This window comes from Oryctolagus cuniculus, chromosome 9, assembly GCF_964237555.1.
Source record: "Oryctolagus cuniculus chromosome 9, mOryCun1.1, whole genome shotgun sequence".
Classification (NCBI taxonomy): Eukaryota; Metazoa; Chordata; class Mammalia; order Lagomorpha; family Leporidae; genus Oryctolagus; species Oryctolagus cuniculus.
The window spans coordinates 101,666,748-101,690,478 of NC_091440.1; the positions used below are offsets into that span (position 1 = coordinate 101,666,748).

General features: G+C 47.1%; 1 protein-coding gene across 1 annotated transcript; it reads left to right on the plus strand.

Moving 5' to 3' along the window:
- Window positions 1–3,775: 3,775 nt before the first annotated feature.
- LOC138843853 (small ribosomal subunit protein uS2-like) lies at window positions 3,776–4,840 on the plus strand. The gene has a single exon (XM_070049294.1). The coding sequence runs from the start codon at window positions 3,869–3,871 to the stop codon at window positions 4,754–4,756; it is 888 nt and encodes a 295-aa protein (XP_069905395.1). The 5' UTR covers window positions 3,776–3,868; the 3' UTR covers window positions 4,757–4,840.
- Window positions 4,841–23,731: the final 18,891 nt, after the last annotated feature.

The window sequence follows — 23,731 nt, forward strand, 5'->3', positions numbered from 1 at the left end:
GGACAAGCAGATGTTTGTGACTGAAGAAATGGGAAACACAATGAGGATTCTTGAGAAGTGTGGTGGCATCTATCCGTTCCTGGTTTTGATTTCTGTTAGTTTTGTTTTGGTCCATCTGCTGGAAGATTTTCAAATACGACTGAAGAATTAGCTCGTCAGCAAAATAATTTTCAAGGTTTTTGAGAACAGAGATTTTTATCACTTTGCATTATTTTGTAACACCTATCTTTAAAAACTTGTTTTTCCTAAAGGGAAAACAAAATGTTGTAACTAATCTGTCAATACTTATCATCTTCAGGGTAAAATCTAAACACTTCAGTGAGCATTTAAGAGCTTTCTTAGTCTGGAATCCATTCTTAGCCACTTTGACTTCCTGTTCTCCATCATCCTCAATGTTGATGTGCTAATGATACTAGTTCATCTGTGGTTCTTCCAGGAGTTCACTTTTTTTTTTTTTTTTAAGATTTATGTATTTATTTGAAAGGTAGAGTTAGTTACAGGGTGGGGAGGAGAGACAGAGAGACAGAGAAAAAGAGAGATATCTTCCATCTGCTGGTTCACTCCCCAAGTGGCCGCAACGGCCAGAGCTGGGTCAATCTGAAGGCAGGAGCCAGGAGCTTATTCTGTGTCTCCCACAAGAGTTTGGGGACCCAAAGACTTGGGCCATCCTCCACTGATTTCCCAGGCCATAGCAGAGAGCTGGATCAGAAGTGGAGCAACTGGTACTCAAACTGGCGCCCACATGGGATGCCAGCACTGCAGGTGGTGGCTTTACTCATTATGCTATGGCACTGGCCCCCTAAAAGTTCATTCTATCTCAGAGTCTTTGCACAGACCAACTTCAAGTCCCCTTGTACTAGAAACAATTCCTTGACTCAACAAAATAGGTTTAGCTACTTCCCTCACCACCACCCCCGCCAGCTTGAGTGGGCATCCATTGTACTGCTTATCACAGTGCACATTCTGTACAGTGCACACTCTGTCTGTACAGTGCACACTCTGTGTACCTCTGAGTGTGTTACTCTTTGGAGATCAAAACCATGTCTTTTCATCTACGTGTCTCCACTGTGTCTTTTCCTCAAAGTTCCTCTATTGCTGAGGAAAGCAGTACACATTCCACAAATATCTGTTCAATAAGAGAATGACTGACAGGACTGGCACTTCCTCTGAAGGTCTTACTCTTCTCGATAGCCAGGCTTTCTCCTTTCCCATTTGTCCTGTCTCCTCCTGCTTGCATCATAGCTAATACTTTCATCTACAGAGGCCAGCATTGCGGTGCAATGGGTTAAGCCACTGTTTGTGACACCCGCATCCCATGTCAGAATGCCAGTTTGAGTCTTCCATACTCTACTTTCAATCCAGCTTCCTGCTAATGCACCTGCGAAGGGAGTGGAATATGGCTCAAGTGCTTGGGTCCCTTCCACCCATGAGGGAGACCTGGATGGAGTTCTGGTCTTCCAGCTTTGTCCTGGCCCAGACCCAGGCGTTGCAACCATTTGGGATGGACAATCTGTTTCTGTTGTTCCCCCTCTCTGTCACTCTGTCTTTCAAATAAATGAATAATCTTTAAAAAACAAAATGAAATCACTGCTCAAGACACCTGTGTCTTACATCAGAGTGCCTGGTCCAAGTCCTGGCTCTGCTTCCTATCCAACTTCTGGCTAATGCACACCCTGGAAGGCAGCAGGTGATGGCTCAAGCACTCGAGTCTTTGCCACCCACATGGGAAACCCAGACTGAGTTCCAGGCTCCTGGCTTCAGCTGTGGGCATTTAGGTAATGAATCAGTGGATGAGCCATCTCTCTCTCTCTCTCTCTCTCTCTCTCTCTCTCTTTCTCTCTCTCTCTTTCTCTCTTTCTCTCCCTGCCATTCAAATAAAATGATAGGAACTAAAGTAAAAAATTTTTAAATTAATTTACAGTCTGTTTTCAGCAATAAACATAAATTAAAATTTTGATTTTCTTCTTTTGACCTTCCTGACTTAAAGTCAGAAATCACACTATAGGCCGGCGCCGTGGCTCAATAGGCTAATCCTCCACCTTGCGGCGCCGGCACACCGGGTTCTAGTCCCGGTCGGGGCGCCGGATTCTGTCCCGGTTGCCCCTCTTCCAGGCCAGCTCTCTGCTATGGCCAGGGAGTGCAGTGGAGGATGGCCCAGGTGCTTGGGCCCTGCACCCCATGGGAGACCAGGAAAAGCACCTGGCTCCTGGCTCCTGCCAGGATCAGCGCGGTGCGCCGGCTGCAGCGGCGGCCATTGGAGGGTGAACCAACGGCAAAAAGGAAGACCTTTCTCTCTCTGTCTCTCTCTCTCACTGTCCACTCTGCCTGTCAAAAAAAAAAAAAAAAAAAAAAAAGAAATCACACTATAGGGTTTAAATTCTCAGCCCATCACTGGTGAGTTATGTGATTGCGGGCAAGTCACTGATCTGTGGAGGGAGAATCAGATGTGCTCTGCTGAGGTGATCTGATGCGATGCGTACGCAGTGCTCAGGACAGTGTGTTCCAAAGTGCAAGCATGCAATGAAAGCCAGCTGCTATTATTATCATTATTATTTATTAAAAGAGAATCTGACCAAGGGAAAGAGAGAAATATTTGAGAATGCATGGTTGCCCACCACAGCAGAAAAAGCACCAAACTGCTAGTCAGGAGATGCGAGTTCATCACAGCTCCTCCCAGGGCTGTGTAACCTCAGGCCATTCACATCCAGGCACAGGAACTTTGTTACTAGAAGGATTTGAATGGCCTAAGATAGCAAAAAGTGCTAATTTTCCTTACTTGTAAAATCACAGGGTTGGAGCCAGCATTGTGGGGCAACAGGTTAAGCCACCACTTGCAATGCCAACATCCTCTATCAGGATGCCGGTTCAAGTCCCAGCTGCCCCACTTCCAATCCAGCTCCCTGCTAATGCATCTGGGAAAGCAGAAAGCACTTGGGTCCCTGCGTGTTCCACCCATGTGGGAGACCTGGATGGAGTTCCAGGCTTCTTGTTTTTAGCCTAGCCTAGCACCTGCCATGGCAGCCATTTTGGGAATGAACCAGCAGAAGGAAGATTCTCTCTCTCTCTCTCTCTCTGTCATCCTGTCAAATATATAAATCTTCTAAAAAAAAAAAAATCGCAGAGTTGACTCTGATTGCCTTTTTTTTTTTTTTTTTTTTTTTTTTTTTTTTTTTGACAGGCAGAGTGGACAGTGAGAGAGAGAGACAGAGAGAAAGGTCTTCCTTTGCCGTTGGTTCACCTTCCAATGGCCGCCGCGGCTGGAGCGCTGTGGCCAGCGCACCGCGCTGATCCGATGGCAGGAGCCAGGTACTTATCCTGGTCTCCCATGGGGTGCAGGGCCCAAGCACTTGGGCCATCCTCCACTACCTTCCCAGGCCACAGCAGAGAGCTGGCCTGGAAGAGGGGCAACCGGGACAGAATCTGGCGCCCCGACCGGGACTAGAACCCGGTGTGCCACTGCCCCAAGGCGGAGGATTAGCCTAGTGAGCCGCGGCGCCGGCCTCTGATTGCCTTTTAAGGGTTCTAAAAACAGAAGCATCACAATCCTGGACTTCCAGCACAAATTAGAAGCAAACTTGAAGCAATATGGCTAGATAGTATAGAACAGTTCCAGAGTCATAGACTTAGACTAAAATCTTACTCTATCACTTGCTGGCTATAGGGTTCTGAACAAATTGTTTCTCTGGTCTTTGGTTTTCTAATCTGTGAAATGAGAAAAATGCTAGTCTGACAGAATTATTGTCATCATAAACATGAAAAATACTTCACTAGTAAAAAATAAATGCAAATTCCTTTCCGCGCTACCCGGCCAGGGGTCCATACGGCGTTGTTTTTGATTCCCGGCGTAACTTAAGGGGAAGCTGTCACAATGTCCGGAGCCCTTGATGTCCTGCAAATGAAGGAGGAGGACGTCCTCAAGTTCCTTGCAGCAGGAACCCACCTAGGTGGCACCAACCTTGACTTCCAGATGGAACAGTACATCTACAAAAGGAAGAGTGAGGGCATCTACATCATCAATCTGAAGAGGACCTGGGAGAAGCTGCTGTTGGCGGCTCGTGCTATTGTGGCCATTGAAAACCCTGCTGATGTCAGTGTGATATCCTCCAGGAACACTGGCCAGAGAGCTGTGCTGAAGTTTGCTGCTGCCACTGGAGCTACTCCCATTGCTGGCCGCTTCACACCTGGAACCTTCACTAACCAGATCCAGGCAGCCTTCCGGGAGCCACGGCTTCTGGTGGTTACCGACCCTCGGGCTGACCACCAGCCTCTCACGGAGGCATCTTACGTGAACCTGCCTACCATTGCTCTGTGCAACACAGACTCGCCTCTGCGCTACGTGGACATCGCCATCCCGTGCAACAACAAGGGAGCCCATTCAGTGGGTCTGATGTGGTGGATGCTGGCCCGGGAGGTTCTGCGCATGCGTGGTACCATCTCCCGTGAACACCCCTGGGAGGTCATGCCTGATCTCTACTTCTACAGAGATCTTGAAGAGATTGAAAAAGAAGAGCAGGCCGCCGCTGAAAAAGCTGTGACCAAGGAGGAGTTTCAGGGTGAATGGACGGCCCCAGCGCCCGAGTTCACTGCTACTCAGCCTGAGGTTGCTGACTGGTCCGAAGGCGTGCAGGTGCCCTCTGTGCCTATTCAGCAGTTCCCCACTGAGGACTGGAGTGCTCAGCCCGCCACTGAAGACTGGTCTGCAGCGCCCACTGCTCAGGCCACCGAGTGGGTGGGAACAACCACTGAGTGGTCTTAGGCTGCTTGTCACGGGCTCTCACGCAAACATGGAAATGAGGTTGACGGAAAATAAACATCAGTTTCTACAAAAAAAAAAAATAAATGCAAATTAAAAATGAAATGTTTATTGAATTATCAATATTTTAAAAGAGTAGCTTGGATAGATGAGGAAGCAAAGAAATGAACAGAGCACTGGGTTATACATTAGTACAATTATCTAAAGGAGAAGTTTGCAATATATATTAGAATTTTGAGACTATTCATGTCTTTCTTATATAAGGCATCTAGAATAGTCAGATTTATGAGATAGGAAGTAGACTATTGTTTGCCAGACGTCTTGGGACAAGAGAATGAGGAGGCACTAGAATATGCCACCAAAAATTAATTTTCAGAAAAAATCTGACATTTAAGAAATTGAGGGGACTAGCATTGAGGCTTAGAGGGCTAAGCCTCTGCCTGTGGCGCCAGCTCACATATGGGCACCAGCTCTAGTCCCAGCCACCCGTCTTCCAATCCAGCTCTCTGCTATGGCCTGGGAAAGCAACAGAAGATGGCCCACATGGGAGACCTGGAAGAAGCTCCTGGTTCCTGCCTTTGGATCAGCGCAGCTCTGGTAGTTGTGGCCATTTGGAGAGTGAATCAGTGATTGGGAGACCGTTCTCTCTGTCTCTTCATCTCTCTGTCTGTAATTCTGCCTCTCAGATAAAAAATAAATAAAAATAATTTTTAAAAAATAAATTGGGTTGCCGGCGCTGTGGCTCAACAGGCTAATCCTCTGCCTTGCGGCGCCGGCACACCGGGTTCTAGTCCCGGTCGGGGCGCTGGATTCTGTCCCAGTTGCCCCTCTTCCAGGCCAGCTCTCTGCTATGGCCAGGGAGTGCAGTGGAGGATGGCCCAGGTCCTTGGGCCCTGCACCCGCATGGGAGACCAGGAGAAGCACCTGGCTCCTGGCTTCGGATCAGCGCCATATGCCGGTCGCAGCACGCCGGCCGCGGCGGCCATTGGAGGTGAATCAACGGCAAAAGGAAGACCTTTCTCTCTGTCTGTCTCTCTCACTGTCCACTCTGCCTGTCAAAAATCAAAAATAAATAAATAAATAAATTGGGGCAGACATCTAAAGAAATGGTTGGAAGTTTTTAATTCCTTAGATGTATCTGACTATAAAGTATTGTACTTTTTAAAAATGTATTTTATGTATTTGAAAGACAGAGTTAAAGAGATGGGTAGAGCAGGGTGGGAGGGGGAGATAAGGAGAGATGGCCACAATGACTGGAGCTAAGCCGAAATGAAGCCAGGAGCCAGGGGCTTCTTCCAGGTCTCCCACACGGGTGCAGGGGCCCAAGGACCTGGGCCATCTTCCACTGCTTTCCCAGGCCATAGCAGAGAGCTGGATCGGAAGTGAAGCAGCTGGGACTCAAACTGGTGCACATATGGGATGCCGGCACTGCAGGCGACAGCTTGGCATGCTACACCACAGTGCTGGCCACAGAGTATTGTATTGTTAGAAATGTATTTGAGGGGCTGGCATTGTAGTATAACAGGTTAAGCTGTCTCCTGCAACGCCGGCATCCCATACGGGCACCAGCTTGAGTCCTGGCTGCTCCACTTCTGATCCAGCTCCCTGCTAATGCTCCTGGGAAAGCAGCAGAAGATGGTCCAAATGCTTGGTTCCCTGCGCCCACATGAGAGACCCTGATGGAGTTCTGGGCTGCTGGCTGGACTTTGTCCAGCCCCAGCTGTTGCAGCCATCTGGGGAATGAACCAGAGGATGGAAGGTCTCCCTCTCTATCTCTCCCTCTCTCTCTGTAACTCTATCTTTCAAATAAATAAAATAAATCCTTTTAAAAAATTAATTTGAGAGACAGAGAGACACACCAAGTGCCCATAAAAACCAGAACTGGGACAAGCTAAAGCAGAAGCTGGGAACTCAATCCAGATCTTCCATGTGGGACCCAACATGCATAGCTTTTTCATAATACCCACAGTGAGTTAGGCTGCTGCCTGCAGTGCCGGCATCCCATATGGGCACTGATTTGAGCCCTGGCTGCTCTACTTCTCATCCAGCCCCCTGCTGATGCACCTGGGAAAGTGGTGGAAGATGACTCAAGTCCCTGAGCCCCTGAACACATGTGGGAGACCCAGTAGAAGCTCCTGGCTCCTGGTATCAGCCTGGCACAGCCCTGGCTATTGAAACCATTTAGGGGGTGAACTAGTGGGGTAGAGGATCTCTCTCTCTCTCTCTCTCTCTCTCTCTCTCTTTCTATGTAAGTCTACCTTTCAAATAAAATAAATAAGTTCTTTTAAAAAAATTCCACGTTCTGAACTTTTTGAAGTCCCCTTGTAAATGTAGTGGAGAAACACAATTAATGTGGGATGCAAAGTATGGCGGAAGAAGCACGCTCCCTCATGCCTGGGTTACTCAGTGTTCATAGGTCCTGTTTCTCCCAGTCTCTCTCTCTTCCACAGCAACCGCTTCCACTGACGGTATACTTATGAGGACCCAAGTCAAGCATTATGCAAAAGGGGGTTCAGCAGATGCCTGGAGCCAGTATATATTTGCTCAGAGAGATACAGGGGCAAGTGCACCCGGACGCAGCTGTCACCGCCACTTAGCCTGTGCAACAGCTATAGGTAGGGAGTTAAGAAGGCTAAAGAGCAAAGGACTGTCAACACCCAAGCCCTGTGCACCACCCAAATTCCGTCATATTCCATGGGGATTCAACAGGACTGAAGACTCAGCACACCTCCCTTTCCATCACACCTTCCCGGAGACCACCACCAGCACGGCAGCCCCACCCCAAATCCTGTCTTGTCTGGATCTTCAGACAGGCCACACCCTGAGTACCACCCTATCCTACAAGAGGATGCCTGCCACCTGGGTTGTGCCAAGTATCTCTCTTGAGGTTGTCTACACTCATGTTTGAGTGTGAACTATCCTTCTACCTTTCAATAAATCCTGCTCTTCTGTTCACCTGCACCTGCGTCTCCTGGTTCTATTGTTATACTCTAGAAGATGAGATCGTGGACTAAGTCTAGCTGGGGGTCCAAAAGACGAGAACGTGGCTAAGTCCAAGTCTAGCTGGGAGTCCAGAAGACAAGATTGTGGACTAAGTCTAGCTGGAACGTGGACTAAGTCTAGCTAGGGGTCTCTCTTAGCCCAGCCAGAGCTCTTGACCCCCACAACATAATTGTGCTTATCTTTTCATGGTGAAGATGGATTTTTAGAAATCCAGACTAGGGGCTGGTGTTGTGGTGTTAACAGGTAAAGCCACTGCCTGCAACGCCAGCATCCCATATGGGTGCCAGTTCGAGTCCCATCTGCCCCACACCAATCCAGCTCCAATTCTGCTTCAAAATAAATATTTTTAATTAACTAATTAATTAATCTAGACTATAGGGGGCCGGCATTGCTTGTGGCTTAGCAGGCTAAGCCGCTACCTGTGACACCGGCGTCACACACAAGTGCCAGTTCGTGTCCCATTTTGCTCCACTTTGAGCTCCCTGTTAATACACCTGGGAAAGCAGCAGATGATGGCCCAAGTACTTGGACCCCTGCCACCCATGTCAAAGACCCAAGGGAGTTCCTAGCTCCTGGCTTTAGCCTGGCCTAGCCCAGCCCCAGACATGTGGCCATTTGGAAAATGAACCACCAGATCTCTCTCTTTCTCTCTCTCTCTGCCTTTCAAATAAATAATAAATATATATTTTAATGTCTCTGAACAGTTTCTCTGGAGAACAGATTTGTGAACCTATTTTATTTCTCTAAAGGCAAGGTAGTAGAATAATGCTAAAATGTCTAAATTGTCCATCTTATCTGAAAGACTATCTTTCATGCCAGTTTTCAGAGAAAACATACTATTCCCTTTCCTTACATCTGTAGTCCACAAGGATGGAAGGTCATTGTCATTGCCTTGAACGAGGATGTTGATAAGTATTGTACTCTTAGGTAAGGAATTCAGAGAGCTGTTATTGTGTCAGAGAGTCAGAAGTGACAGAAACAGTGTTGACTTATCTTTGAGATTTAAGAAATCATGTTTTGGGACCGGCACTGTGGTATAGCAGGAAAAGCTGCCGCCTGCAGTGCTGGCATCCCATATGGGCGCCGGTTCAAATCCCGGCTGCTCACTTCCAATCCAGCTCCCTGCTAATAAACCTGGGAAAGCAGCAGAGGATGGCCCAAGTACTTGGGCCCCTGTACCCATGGTGAGACCTGGAAGAAGCTCCTGGCTCCTGGCTTCAGCCTGGCCCGGATCCAGCTATTGTGGCCATTTGGGGAGTAAACCAGTGGATGGAAGATTTTGCCCTCTCTGTCTCTGTCTCTATTCTCTCTCTGTAACTCTGCCTTTCAAATAAGTAAATAAATCTTTTTTAAAAAAGAAAAAGCAAAAAGCTATGGCCTGGGAAAGCAGTGGAAGATGGCCCAAGTGCTTGGGATCCTCCACCTGTGTGGGGAACCCAGAAGAAGCTCCTAGCTCCTGGCTTTGGATCAGTGCAGCTCTGGCCATTGCGGTCATCTGAGGAGTGAACCAGCAGATGGAAGATCTCTCTCTCTGCCTCTGCCTCTCTGTAACTCTGCCTTTCAAGTAAATAAATAAAGCTTTAAGAAAAAAAATCATGTTCATCACTGGTTTCAAAACTAGTGACAGAATTTTCAAATTTTAGGAGGAAAACAACTTTGAAAATAAACAGTTACTTTAAAAATTGTGGAAAAGTGCACTTAAAAGTAAGCTTATTTTGGTGCAAAAAAAATTTGAAAGCTTAACAATTGAGAAGAGAGAAAAGTATAATATGTATTTTCCACAAACTTTTTTTTTAAGGTCTTCCCTCTGTTAGTTCACCCCCAAAATGGCTGCTACGGCCAGCCGGAGCTAAGCAAATCCAAAGCCAGGAGCCAGGTGCTTCCTCCTGGTCTCCCATGCTCAAATGATTTTATTTAACTAACAGAGATTCTTTTGAAGATTTGTTTATTTGAAAGGTTGAGTGACAGAGAGTGCTCTTCTAACTACTGATTCACCCTCCACATGTCCACAGTAGCTGGGGTTAGGCCACGCCAATGCTAGGAGACAGGAACTCCTCTGGCTTTTCCATGTGCGTGGCTGGGATCCAAGCCACCATCCTGGCATCCCAGGATGTGCATTAGCAGGAAGGTGGATTGGAAGCAGAGTCGGGACTGTGATCCAGGCACTGCAGCATAGAATGCAGGCATCCCAACTGTGTCTTAACTGCTGTACCAAGTGCCCACATGTTTCTTGTTCTTCAAACTTTGTTGTCACTCATTAATGACTAATAAAGTAAATTTTATGGGACTCCATCATGCCATCAGAATGAGAGGAAAAATAACCCAGCAGGATAGAAAACCTTAGAGTACATTTATATATCTGGTAATCATTCTTTCCTGAAACTTTGAAACTTTTCAGCCAATGATATTTGCTGATCCACATTACTGGGTGGATTTCTTAGTGCAAAATGCTAGTGGCATTTTGCGGGGTTGGGAGTGGAGGGGAGGGAAGTAAATACTCTGTAATAGAAAACAAAATATGAAGTAACTTTTCAGAAAACAGAACTATTGAATCCTTTTTCCACTCAGAGTATAGTTGATTATGCACAGTCAGGATTCATTTTACAAAATGTTCATTAAACTGGTATTGCAGTGCAGGAGGGGAGAGCGAATCATCACAGTAGGAGACATGTCGGAAAAACTAGACCTCTGGGGCGGGTGCCAGATGCAGTGGGTTAAGCCACCTCTTGGGATGCCTGAGTCCCATATCAGAGCACCTGGTTCCAGTCCCAGCTACTCAGCCTCCTTTTTTTTTAATAAATTTTTTAATTAATTAATTTATTTGACAGGTAGAGCTATAGACAGTGAGAAAGAGACAGAAAGGTCTTCGCTGGTTCACTCCCCAAATGGTCACAACGGCTGGAGCTGTGATGATCCGGAGCCAGAGCCTCTTCCTGGTCTCCCATGCGGTCGCAGGGGCCCAAGCACTTGGGCCATCCTCCACTGCTTTCCCAGGCCACAGCACAGAGCTGGACTGGAAGAGGAGCAACCAGGACCAGAACCTGGCGCCCATCTGGGATGCCAGTGCCGCAGGCGGGAGGATTAACCTAGTGCGCCACGGCGCCAGCCCTGCTACTCAGCTTCTGATCCAGCTTCCTGGTAAGGCATCTGGGGGATGATGGAAGATGGCCCAAGTACTTGGGTTCCTGCCGCCCATATGGGAGACTGGAATGGAGTTCCTGGCTCCTGGCTTCAGGCTTACCTAGCCCTGAGTGTTGTGGACGTTTTAGAGAGTGAACTAGTAGATGGAAGACCTCACTCTTCTCTTGTCTTTCTCTCTGTTGCTCTGCTTTACAAATAAATAAATACATAAATCTTAAAAAAAAAAAAAAGGCAAAGCTGGGGCCAGTGCTGTGGCATAGTAGATTAATCCTCCACTGGCGATGCCAGCAGAAGAGGACCCAAGTGCTTGGGCCCCTGCACCTGCATGGGCAACCTAGAAGAAGCTCCTGGCTCCTGGCTTTGTTTCAGCGCAGCTCCGGCCATTGTGGCTTCCTGGGGAGTGAACCAGAGGATGGAAGACCTTTCTCTCTGTCTCTCCCTCTCTCTGTCTGGAACTCTATCTCTTAAATAAATAAATCTTAAAAAAAAAAAAGAGAGAGAGAGAGAGATGGGCCGGCACCATGGCGCACTAGGTTAATCCCCCGCCTGCAGTGCTGGCATCCCTTATGGGCACCAGTCCTAGTCCCAGTTGCTGATCTTCCAGTCCAGCTCTCTGCTTTGGCCTGAGAAAGAAGTAGAGGATGGTCCAAGTGCTTGGGCCCCTACACCGGAATGGGAGACCAGGAAGAAGCACCTGGCTCCTGGCTTCAGATCCGCACAGCTCTGGCCATTGCAGCCATTTGGGGAGTGAACCAACAGAAGGAAGGAAGACCTTTCTCTCTGTCTCTCACTGTAACTCTACCTGTCAAATAAATAAATAAAATCTTAAAAAAAGAGAGAAAAGAAAGGACCAAAGTTCTTGGGTGTGCAAAACATTAAAACAACAACAACAACAACAAAAAAGACAAAGTTATACCTCTGAAGAAACAATAATTGGGAAATTCAACATTTTTCTAATTCTATCTATGACATCATTTCAAACTATTCATTACCATAATCTTTCTCTTTAGAAGAGATCATTATTAACAGAAGTGCAGTCATGGAAAGAATCCTTCCCACAACCACTGCAAGAGTCCACAGCAGTCCCAGTCAAACCCACTCAGCCACTTGCGGAAACATGTCATCTGGAGAGAATAATTCATCGCCCAAAATTCCCCTTTCTCCCAACACACTGAGCTACCAAATTCTCTGCATTCCTTGAGCCTTAAAATTCCAAGTAGCTAGTGTAGTTCTTTAACAACAGAAGCCATTCTTCCTCTTTTAAAAATTTTTTTTTATTGGCCGGCGCCGTGGCTCACTAGGCTAATCCTCCGCCTTGCGGCGCCAGCACACCGGGTTCTAGTCCCGGTCGGGGCGCCGGATTCTGTCCTGGTTGCCCGTCTTCCAGGCCAGCTCTCTGCTGTGGCCAGGGAGTGCAGTGGAGGATGGCCCAAGTGCTTGGGCCCTGAACCCCATGGGAGACCAGGAGAAGCACCTGGCTCCTGCCATCGGATCAGTGCGGTGCGCCGGCGGAGGGTGAACCAACGGCAAAGGAAGATCTTTCTCTCTGTCTCTCTCTCTCACTGTCTACTCTGCCTGTCAAAATAAATAAACAAATAAATCTTTAAAAAAATTTTTTTTTATTTATTTGTTTTCTTTTATTCAAAAGGTAAACAGACAGACACACATAAAGACACCCACTGGTTCATTCTCCAAGTGCCTGCAGCAGCCCAGGCTGGGCCAGAGCGAAGCCAGGAGCTAAGAACTACATTCTGGTCTCCCATGTGGGTGACAGGGACCCACATAATTGAGCCATCATGTGCTGCCTCCCAGGGTGTGCATTCCTAAGAAGCTGGATCAGGAGCAGAGGTGGGACTTGAACACAAGCCATCTGATATTGGATGAGGGGGTCCCAAGGAGGGTTCTTAACTGCCTTGCCCTGAGGACACTGTCCTGTAGCTCAAGGAGTTTACATTAAGGAAGAAGACTGATAAGCAAATGAGCAACCTTGAAGATAAGGTGAATGCAGGATTCTTAGGCAGCAAGTGAAAGGCATCTTACCTAAAATGCAAAATCAGGGCTGCTTCCTGGAACAAGTAACATTCAACTGAAGACCTGAAGAATGGCCAAGAGCAGCAACTCTACAGATGGCTTGGATCTGAGGGGCGCGCCATCCCCCCCACCATTGACTTCGTGCCGGTTACTTAACCTCTGTGCCTCAGTTTCCTCCTCTGTAAAGCAAACGTAAAAGTATGGTCCCACAGGGTTGTCAGAATTAAGTGACATAATAAAGGTAGCATGTTCAGCTTGAAACACCCTCAGTAAAGAAAGCTAACTGTGTCTTCGGAGCTGCGGAAGGGAAGCGGCAGGAGGCAGAGATGTTGAACTCAGGTAGGGCACAGAGGTGCACAGGACCTGCAGTGAGGTTGAGAGAAGTGAAAGAAGTGAACACAGGGAGTGTAGTGGCGCAGCTGCTTGGGATGATGAATCACAGTGGTGACCTGAGGCCTGGCTACTCCAGGCTTCTAATCCAGCTTCCGGCTAACGCACTTCGGAAGGCAGCGAAGGATGGCCTAAGTACTTGGATCCCAGCTACCTATGTGGGAGATCGGGATGGAGCTCCAGGCTCCTGGCTTTGGCCTGGCCCAGCCCTGGCTCTTGCAGTCATTTTGGGAGTGAACCAGTCCCAATGTCTCTGCCTCTTAGATAAAATTAAAATAAATAAATAAATAGAGGGGCTGATGATAAAAGGCATTGTAAGCCAGAGGGAAAGTCAGGACTTGATGCATTCCCGGAGGCCCTTTGCAGAGTTTGAAGCAAGCCTGGTATCATCCTGCCCCTCATGTGGCCAGGACCTGGGAGCTAGCGCAGAGTGGACTTTGTGCATTCTTTTTAAAAAAGGCGCTCTCTCTGGTTAGCTGAATTAGACACATGTTCTCTTATAGTACCCTCTGCCAGGGTCCAGACTGACCTGAGCCCCAACTTACTCTATTGCTTTTATTATTGAATTTTTATGAGTTATTTATTTATTTGAAAGGCAGAGTTATAGAAAGAGAAAAGGAGACACACACACAGACACACACACACACACACACATACACACAGAATCTTCCATCTGCTAGTTCACCTCCCAAATGGCCACAACAGCAGGACTGGGCCAGGCTGAAGACAGGAGCCAGGAGCTTCTTCCAGGTCTCCCACCTGGGAATGTGGGACCAGAGTTGGGCCATCTCTGCTGCTTTCCCAGGTGTGTTAGCAGGGAGCTGGATTGGAAGTGGGAGCAGCCAGGTTTAGAAGTGGAGCAGCCAGGTTTAGAACCGGAACCGGAGCCATGGCGCCAGCCTCCCTCTCTATTGCCTTTATGCAAGACACACATGGCCCTACATGTGAGCAAACGGATTGCAGGGGGAAAAATAACCCAGTGTTGTCAGCCAGGAGACTGTTTTGTGGTTCAGACTGGAAATATGGTGGCTGTGGCAGTGGTCCTGTGTGTATGCAGGGCACTAACTGAAATTGGAGACTGAACATTTGAATCTGAAGAGAAACACTCTTGTAGGGCAGTTAGCCCTTTGGGCAGAGATAGATAGGTCCAGTCATAGAGGTAGAAAACCTGGGAAGTGGAGTGAGTTTGGGGCATGACAATGATGAGCCAGGTGAGTCTGAATTAGCTCTTTGATAGTGGAGACGGTCCCAGGGACTTGGAAATGAGATGGGGGTCTGATTGCATGAGATGAGATTGTCCAGGAAACTCCAAGCAGGGGGTCGTTATCTCCTATGAGTCATGGAAACTTAGAAAGAGGTAAGGAGAGTTATCTATGTGCTCTCCAGAGAAAACATACTCATAACCCTGCTTGCCTTTTCAGGAGGATCATTAGCTTCAAAGGTTTTAGGGCATCTGGTGCAAGTGTGAGGAAAATAATGGTTCCAGGACAAAGTTCACAGAAAGAACAAAATATAAGAAAAAAAGCGATTTGGAGGGGCAGTTGTTTGCAGCAGCTAAGATGTAAGTAACACTCAACTGAAGACCTGAAGAATGGCCAAGAGCAGCAACTCTACAGATGGACGGCTTGGATCTGAGGGGCGCACCATTTCCCCCCCACATTGACTTTGTGCCAGTTACTTAACCTCTGTGCCTCAGTTTCCTCAATGTAAGGCAGACGTAAAAGTATGGTCCCACAGGGTTGTTGTTTCTTTTTCTTTTTTTCATCTTATTTTTGTAAAAATTTCTTTCATCCTAGTAAAATATATGTAATAAAACTTCCAGGGTCCAGCACTGTGACATAGCTGGTAAAGCCGCCACCTGCGGTGGAAGAAAACAGTGGAAGATGGCCAAGTCCTTGGGCCCCTGCACCTGTGCGGGAGACCCTGAAGAAGCTCCTGGCTCCTGGCTTTGGATGGGTCCAGCTTTGGCCATTGCAGCCACCTGGGGAGTGAACCAGCGGATGGAGGACCTCTCTCTCTCTCTCTGTGTCTCTCTCTCTCTCTCTCTTTCTCTCTCTCTGTAACTCTGACTTCCAAATAAATCTTAAAAAAAAAAGAAGAAAGAAAAGAAAGAAGCACATAAAGGTTTTTATGAGGGTACTTCAACAATTCATGGAAAACAGAATTAAAAGGTAAGTTTATTTTGGTGCAAGAAGACCTTAAAATTCATGCATAGTTTTTCCATAAAACATGTTTTCCATGAACTTTTCTGAAGGTCCTTTGTATGAGGACTGCTGCAGGGTGTGCACTGTGGCATAGCAGGTTGTATGAGGACTGCTGCAGGGTGTGCACTGTGGCAAAGCAGGTTGTATGAGGACTGCTGCAGGGTGTGCACTGTGGCAAAGCAGGTTGTAGGAGGACTGCTGCAGGGTGTGCACTGTGGCATAGCAGGTTGTAGGAGGACTGCTGCAGGGTGTGCACTGTGGCATAGCAGGTTGTAGGAGGACTGCTGCAGGGTGTGCACTGTGGCAAAGCAGGTTGTAGGAGGACTGCTGCAGGGGTGTGCGCTGTGGCAAAGCAGGTTGGGCTTTAGCCTGGGGTGCCTTTCCTGGCAGGGTGCTTGGAATGGAGTCCCACTTCTGCTTCCAATCCAGCTTCCTGCTAATGCACCTGGGATGTAGCAGATGAGGGTCCAAGTACTTAGTCTCTGCCCCCCAAGTGGAAGACCCAGACGCATTTCCTGGCTCCTGACTTCAGGCTGGCACAACCTTGGCTGTTGCTGGCATTTCAGGTTTTAACCTGTGTTCCACAGTGCTGGCCCCAATACTATATTTCTACATTTGCATTCCATGAGACCTGGTACTTTTCTTTGGGGCTAATAAATAAAAAGAAATAAACCCTAACTGAAGTTAGAAAAGCATTCAAGGAGGGCTAACACCATGGCACAGCAGGTTCAGCTGTAGCCTATAGCACTGGTGTCCCATATGGGCACCAACTTGTGTCCTTGCTGCTTCTCTTTCAATCCAGCTCTATGCTTTTGGCCTGGGAAAGCAGCAGAAGATGGCCCAAATGCGTGGGCTCCTGTGCCCACGTGGGAGATCCAAAAGAAGCTCCTGGCTTTGGATCAGTCCAGCTCCAGCTTTTGTGGCCATTTGGGGAGAGAACCAGTGGATGGAAGACCTCTCTCTGTCTCTCCCTCTCTGTCTGTAACTCTGCCTCTCAAATAAATAAATAAAATCTTAAGACACACACACACACACACACACACATACACACACACAGAGGGGCTGGCGTTGTGACACAGCAGGTTAATGCCCTGGCCTGAAGCACCAGCATCCCATATGGGTGCCACTTCAGGACCGGGCTGCTCCACTTCCTATTCAGCTCTCTGCTATGGCCTTGGAAAGCAGAAGATGGCCCAAGTCCTTGGAGCCCTGTACCCACGTGGGAGACCCGGAAGAAGCTCCTGGCTCCTGGCTTTGGATCGGCGTAACTCTTTTTTTTTTTTTTTAAAGATTTTATTTATTTATTTGAAAGTCAGAGTTACACAGAGAGAGGAGAGGCAGAGAGAGAGAGAGAGGTCTTCCGTCAGATGGTTCACTCCCCAGATGGCCGCAACGGCCAGAGTTGCGCCGATCCGAAGCCAGGAGCCAGGAGCTTCTTCCAGGTCTCCCACGTGGGTACAGGCTTCCAAGGACTTGGGCCATCTTCTACTGCTTTCCCAGGTCATAGCAGAGACCTGGATGGGAAGAGGAGCAGCTGGGACTAGAACCAGCACCCATATGGGATGCCAGCACTTCAAGCCAGGGGCCAGGGCGTTAACCCGCTGTGCCACAACGCCGGCCCCTCTCTGTGTAACTCTGACTTCAAATAAATAAATAAATCTTTTTAAAAAATTGCAAATTTGGGGAAACCAACCACCCATACTTCCTCATCCCATCAGAACCACTAACCCTGTCCAGCACTCTCCTCCTTAGCAGGCTGTCATACTTTAAGGTTGTCAACAAATGTCTTCCACTAAACTACTAAATAATTGATAATAGAGAGAGAGGATCCTGCCTCCAGGAGTACTGATTTCCCATTGAATTTCAAGAACCAAGGCAGGACCACCGAAGGCGGTGGAGAAAGCTGCAGCAAGCAAAGGTGCAAAGGTAGTGTCTGCTCAAGGGACATCTGGCTACCTGACTGCACCCTGCCCCCGCGGCTTTGACTGCAGGAATCCAGCTGGCTGGAGACCTTCTGCTCAAACAGCACAATGTCAAGAGTGAGAGTGAGGGCAAAGGCTGTCCAGACGCAGGGTACCTTGGAGGGATCCAGGCCACCAGTGCCACCACCCCACCAGCCTGGGTCAGCAAACAGCAGAGGCAGCACAAACAGTTCCCTTTGCTGTATGTCTGGGGAGGAATTCCAAAGCAACAGCCTGGGGCTGGTGTTCTGGTCAGCGAGTTAAGCTGCCCCTTGGGACTCCAGCTCTTCATATGCGGGTGCCAAGTGATGTCCAGGGTGCTCCACTTTCACTCCACTTTCCCGCTAATGGTTCTGAGAAAGCAGCGGAAGATGGCACAATGGCCTAGACCCTACAACCTATGTAGATCAAGTTGGAGTTCCAAGCTCTTGACTTCCCACTGTCTGTTGCAGGCATTTGGGGAGTGAACCAACAGATGGAATATCTGAGTGTATCTGTGTTTTCCTCTCTCTGTTGCTCTGCCTTTCGCATAATAAAAACAAAAACCACAGCAGCCTCCTCTCCTCCTGTCAGGCTTTACCTGTCTCTGGAATGCTTACCACTACCCGAGCATATATTTGGGATCCACGATTTCTTGCAGTCTCAACCAGAATGCATGCTCCATGAGGGTAAATCTCATTTTGCCTGTGACTCTTCTCAATATCTGAGCTCTCAAGGTTCCTGCAGACAAAAGGTGGAGTCAGCTGATAAGAGAGAAAGTAGAATCAGTATCCATTTACCTTCCTGAGACAGATTAGAATATTAAAAGTACTTTCATGGTTTAACAAGCCTGGAAGGTCTATTTAGCTAGAAAGCCAACTTCACAGATTGCTGAGAATTTTTAAGATGATCTCTGAATTCAACTGAAGTTTGTAATGTATTGCAGTATAAGTGTATTTTGTTTCTTCTACTTCTGGCATTTATTGATGGCAAAAACCTGATGCAATTCCTGTGTAGGCTTTGTCCCGGCCCGCACAGATTTTTTTTTTTTTTTTTTAAGATTTTTTTGAAAGGCTGAATGGCAAAGAGAGACAGAGACGCAGAGAGATCTTATGCTGGCTCACTTCCCAAATGCCTGCCAACAGCCAGGGTTGGCCAGACTGAAACCAAGTGCCAGGAGCTCCATCCAAGTCTCCCACATGGGTGGCGGGGATCCAAGTTCCTGGGCCATCATCATCTGCTGCTTCCCAGGTGCTTTTCAGGAGCCTGGGTCGAATACAGAGGAACCAAGGTTCCAGACAAGCTCTTTGATGTGAGATGAAGGAGTCTTATGCAGAGGCTTAACCCACTGTGCCTTGATGCCTGTTCCCAGTCCACCCCAGTGGATTTGGACTGTGACTCCAAAAATGACTCAGGACTCCAAGTGTCCTGAGAGCATTTTCACCCTCAATCCTTTTTCTCTTTGCCCACTTGCTTTGCCACTGGAGGAACCCATGCTGTTCCCTCTTCTGGATTGAGGAAGTTCACTTATTATATTCCTCTACAAGGACTACCAAGTCCCCAAACCCTTGTTATTAACACAGTTATCTGGTTTATCTGTGTCTGTCTAGGACTTTTCTTCCTTGGGCAACTTGGAATTTTGAGAGTCAAGGTTGAGCTAAACTGTGGTGGCAGGTCCATGGAGGTCTAGCTTGAAGCTTTTCTCAGATCTAGGGAAACATTTTTTCTGCTCAGGGTCCTTTGGGTATTTATGACATCATTCACAGGCTATTCAAAATGATCAACTTAAAAATTAGCCGCTATGATTTGCTGATTGCAAGTCCTGCCTGTGGTTGCCTTGGCAGGGAGGGTAAAACCAAATGATTTCGAGGGCTTACATTGCCTGAGGGCTTGATTGCCCCACCCTTGTCTGGTGGAAAGTTGCCCTTAAGGGCTCCAAAATTGCTGCAGGTTTATCTGAAAAAAACTTCAGCCCAATTTGAGCAGATTTCCAATAAATGGAAGGTGGAGCTGGCCTAGACATTCATTCCTACCCCCTTTTAGCCTACCAAATAAACCCATCTTCCAGCCCATTTTAAAGTGAATGAACCATTCATTGACTGAAAGAAATACTGAAAGGTGGGTCAGTATGGAGATTGAGAGTGAAAAGATTCTAATTCTATCCCTTCAAAAATCACACCCTCCACAATTATGTTGGAAAATGTAAGAATCTGTCTTCTAGTTACACCTCTTAGGCTTCCTAAAAACACTCTGGATTTGTGAGCTGGGCCTAACATGTTCTGTTCTAGGGCAAAAAAGATTAGTGGGAATCTTCCCCTTTTTTAGAAAAAGTTTAACTTGAATTTGCAGTTTCTTAAAGTTTTTTTCTCTTTTTTTTTAAATTTTGCTCAACATTCCAGCTTCTTCCAGCTGTCCCACTTTGTCTTCCATTGAGGGGAATGAAAACACGAAGGAACAAGTAGAAACCATCCAGGCAGTAAACAGTAAATCACGTAGCATCCAAGAAATTGATATTAGCTAGACACACTGGAATTTCATGGAAAAGAAAAAGATTTTGCTGCAAAAAAATTTTTTTGAAATCCATGTTATTTCCTAACACACAACTTGCATGAACTTTTAGAAGACCCCTTATAGGAATGGATTTCAAAAACTTTTTTGTACCAACATGTAGTTATCTTTTAATTTCTATGAACTTTCTGAAATTCTCTGCTGTGTCGCTCCAGTGTTCTGTGGAATGGACACTCTGGCAGAGGTTTATAGTTGTGATGTTAATTGACTTATAACAAACTGAGTTGTTTGATAAATTGGTTTCTCCTTTTTTTTTTTTTTTTTTTTGACAGGCAGAGTGGACAGTGAGAGAGAGAGATAGAGAGAAAGGTATTCCTTTGGCCGTTGGTTCACCCTCCAATGGCCACCACGGCTGGCGCGCTGCGGCCAGCGCACCACGCTGATCTGAAGGCAGGAGCCAGGTGCTTCTCCTGGTCTCCCATGGGGTGCAGGGCCCAAGCACTTGGGCCATCCTCCACTGCACTCCCTGGCCACAGCAGAGAGCTGGCCTGGAAGAGGGGCAACCGGGACAGAATCCGGCGCCCCGACCGGGACTAGAACCCGGTGTGCCAGCACTGCTAGGTGGAGGATTAGCCTATTGAGCCGTGGCGCCGGCCGGTTTCTCCTTTTCTTGCATATAATAAATAACACTATTCCTTTGAAACATTAACAGCTCTTGGTATCTGTAAAGAAGCCCCTCATTGGAAAGAACTTAGGCTCTGGAATGAGTTGGGACAGTTTCCTAGTTGCTCTCTCCTAACTTCTTACTCCTCTTCCTAGGAACTGCTATCTCCCAGTGCCTTAAAAAATTTTTATTTATTTGGAAGGCAGAGTTACAGAGAGAAAGGGAGAGGAATATCTTCCATCAGCTAGTTCACTCCCCAAATGACCACAATGGCTGGGTTTCACCCAGGCCAAAGCCAGAAGCTTGGAGCCTCTTCTGGTCTCCCATGTGGACCATCCTTTGCTGCTTTCCCAAGAGCATTAGCTGGGAGCTGGATAGGAAGTAAAGCAGCCCATATGGGATACCAGCATTGTAGACAGGCGACTTAACCCTTTACGAAACAAAGCTGGCCGCTATTTCTTAAAAATAACATAATATTTATTTCAAAATTATTGAAGGATTTCTCATCTCTGAAGAAATGAGTGATAATTTCCTTGAGATGTTCTATTATAATCTTTCAAGTTGTTGCATTTTGTTTGGCTTTTTGTCCCATCTCATATAAAGAAAAAACATGCTGGGGTGAGGGTCATGGCATAGTGGGTAAAGCCACAACCTGCTATGCCAGCATCCCATACGGGTGCCGGTTTGAGTCCCAGCTGCTCTATTTCTGACCCATCTCCTGGATAATGCGCTTGGAAAGGCAGCGAAGGATGACTCAAGTCCTTGGGCCCCTGCACGCACGTGGGAGACTGGGAGGAAGCTCGAGGGTCCTGGGTTACCTACGCCCTCCTGTACCTGAGGGAAGTTCTAGCAAGAACAGCCGTGCGGAATCGCAGTCTTAAAAAGTTGATCTGCCGTAAAGCAGAGCTGCTTCCGCTTTCTCACGCCTCAGGAGCTTCACCTGGAGGGCTTGTCGGAAAGCTGAGTGCAGACTTTGATGTAATGGGCCTGGGGTGGGGCTTGAGAATTTGCTTCGCAAGCCGGTAAACCAGGTGGTGTCGACTCTGCCTGCTTGTCTGGAGACCGTTTGAGAACCATCTCAATAAATTGTTGTGACATGATGTGTGCCTACGATCTCCATCTCCAACAAAAACAGTTCTTATAGCATCAATTTTTGTCTTTTACCAAAAACCAAGCGAGATCGTCTCGGTATTTTTTCAGTCTTCAGCTAAAGGAGTAATGGGGAAAGGGTGCACACTACGAGGGAAGTTGAGAGGGGCTGCTGGGGACTCACCCTGGCTGCTGCAGGCCATCAGTGCTTAATGCTGGCGCGCTTTGCTAGAACTCAAAACAAGAGCTTTTTTGGTGTGAAGGTGGTAGCAATTTATAAAGCTAATTTCACTTGTTCAGAAATGTTAGTAGATTAAATGTATAGCCTAGGAAACAAATTACAGGTCAAAAATTAACGTCTAGAAGAATCTAGCCATTGAAGTGTGTATAACAGATACTTGTTTGCCTCCCTCTGCCTTCGCTTTGCTGCAGATAAGGGATACCGCTCCAGAGTTTAAGATGAGTCGGGCAAGGAAAACTTCAAAACTTTCTCAGTTCACTTAATTGGGGTTTAATCAGCAATTGGGGAAAAACTGCCACTCTCCTCATTGCTCTACCGTATTTAAACCCAGTTCCCAAACCTGTAGTGATCTCCAGTAGTAGAGTTTGAGGAGGAAAAAAAAAAACCTGATATTTAAGGCAACTTTTGGGAGACACAAGCACAGAGAGAGAGGTCTTATAAATTTTCCAGCAGATTTCAGAGGATATGATTATTTTAATGCAGAGCAGATGGAGAGTTATCCTGTTGGTCCAGGCTACACCCACTCACCTTTAATCATTTGATCCTTTAATCATTGCATCATTAACATTAAAATAGCCTGGAAGATTGGCTTATCGAGAGTTTAAAAGGAAACCAGACCTTACTTTTTTTTAGGTGGCTCACTTCACCTCTCTGTTGGAGGCTGCGCTTTCTGTCTCTCTAGTTCTCTTCGGGCTCCCTTGGAGTAACTAGAGAGCCCAGCACTCCTTTACCTGAGAGCCAAACACCGCGGAGCTGTCGCCAGACTGCTATGGGCTCACCAGAAAAGCCTGACCCAACCTTGTCCGCAGAATCTTTTTGGATTTCCATGGGAAAAAATTCTCAGGATTCAGGTAGGCTACGTGTGCCTTTCTTGGGTGCAGGGGGTTTGGGAAGTTGAAGCCTGCCTTCATTTCTCATTTAATCTGTCTTTTCAAGAGTTAAGTCTCAAACGAGAGGGGGGTCAGGACACTTGGTAATTCCAGTGGGAGAACTGTGGAAGAGAAAGCGGGGTGGGGCGGCCGGCAGTGAGACTGCATTATTTTTTCACTATGCTTAGTAATATTAGTCTGACTTTAAGTTCGGTTTTTGGTAGAGGCAATCAGGAGCCTCAGTGGGTCACTGTTTCCCCTAACAAGAACATATTCGGGTACTTTAAAAAGCTCATGGAAAATACGTATGGTGAAACAGTGCGTGAATTTCAAAATGTTTTTGCATGAAGATTAATTGACCTTTTAATTCCATTTTTCCATGCACTCTGAAGTACTGTCCTGTGTCAGGGACAAGAAAGAGGCACATAGAAGAAACTTAGACTTGAACTTAGAAGTTTTTTGTACTCTTTCACCAATATACTCAGGATTTGGCTTTACAGCCAAATCTAAAGGATTTTTAATAAACCAGAAAATGGTTTTTAAGGGGAAATGGAAGGATGGAGTGGATTTATCAGAACCAGTGGTTGTTCTCTACAATCTAAGTAGTAGAAGGCAGCCTGGAGAGCTGTTTTATTTTTCTTTTGAGTGGGAATACTGCCGGTTGGGTCTCATCTTGGGATCTTCCTGTAGCAGACCACATTTTTCATTTCTTGGTAGCAACCATTCTCAGACTTGGCCAGGGAGGTGCATCCACCTCTCCTGAAATCTTACCCTAATGGCTACCTGGGTGGTAGGCTGGTTGGTGGTAGTTGCCCTACAGCCAATACCCCCACCCACCCACAGAGCAGTTAGGAAGTAGGACCTTCGATACGTGAGCCCCGTGCTGGCTGCAGCCCTT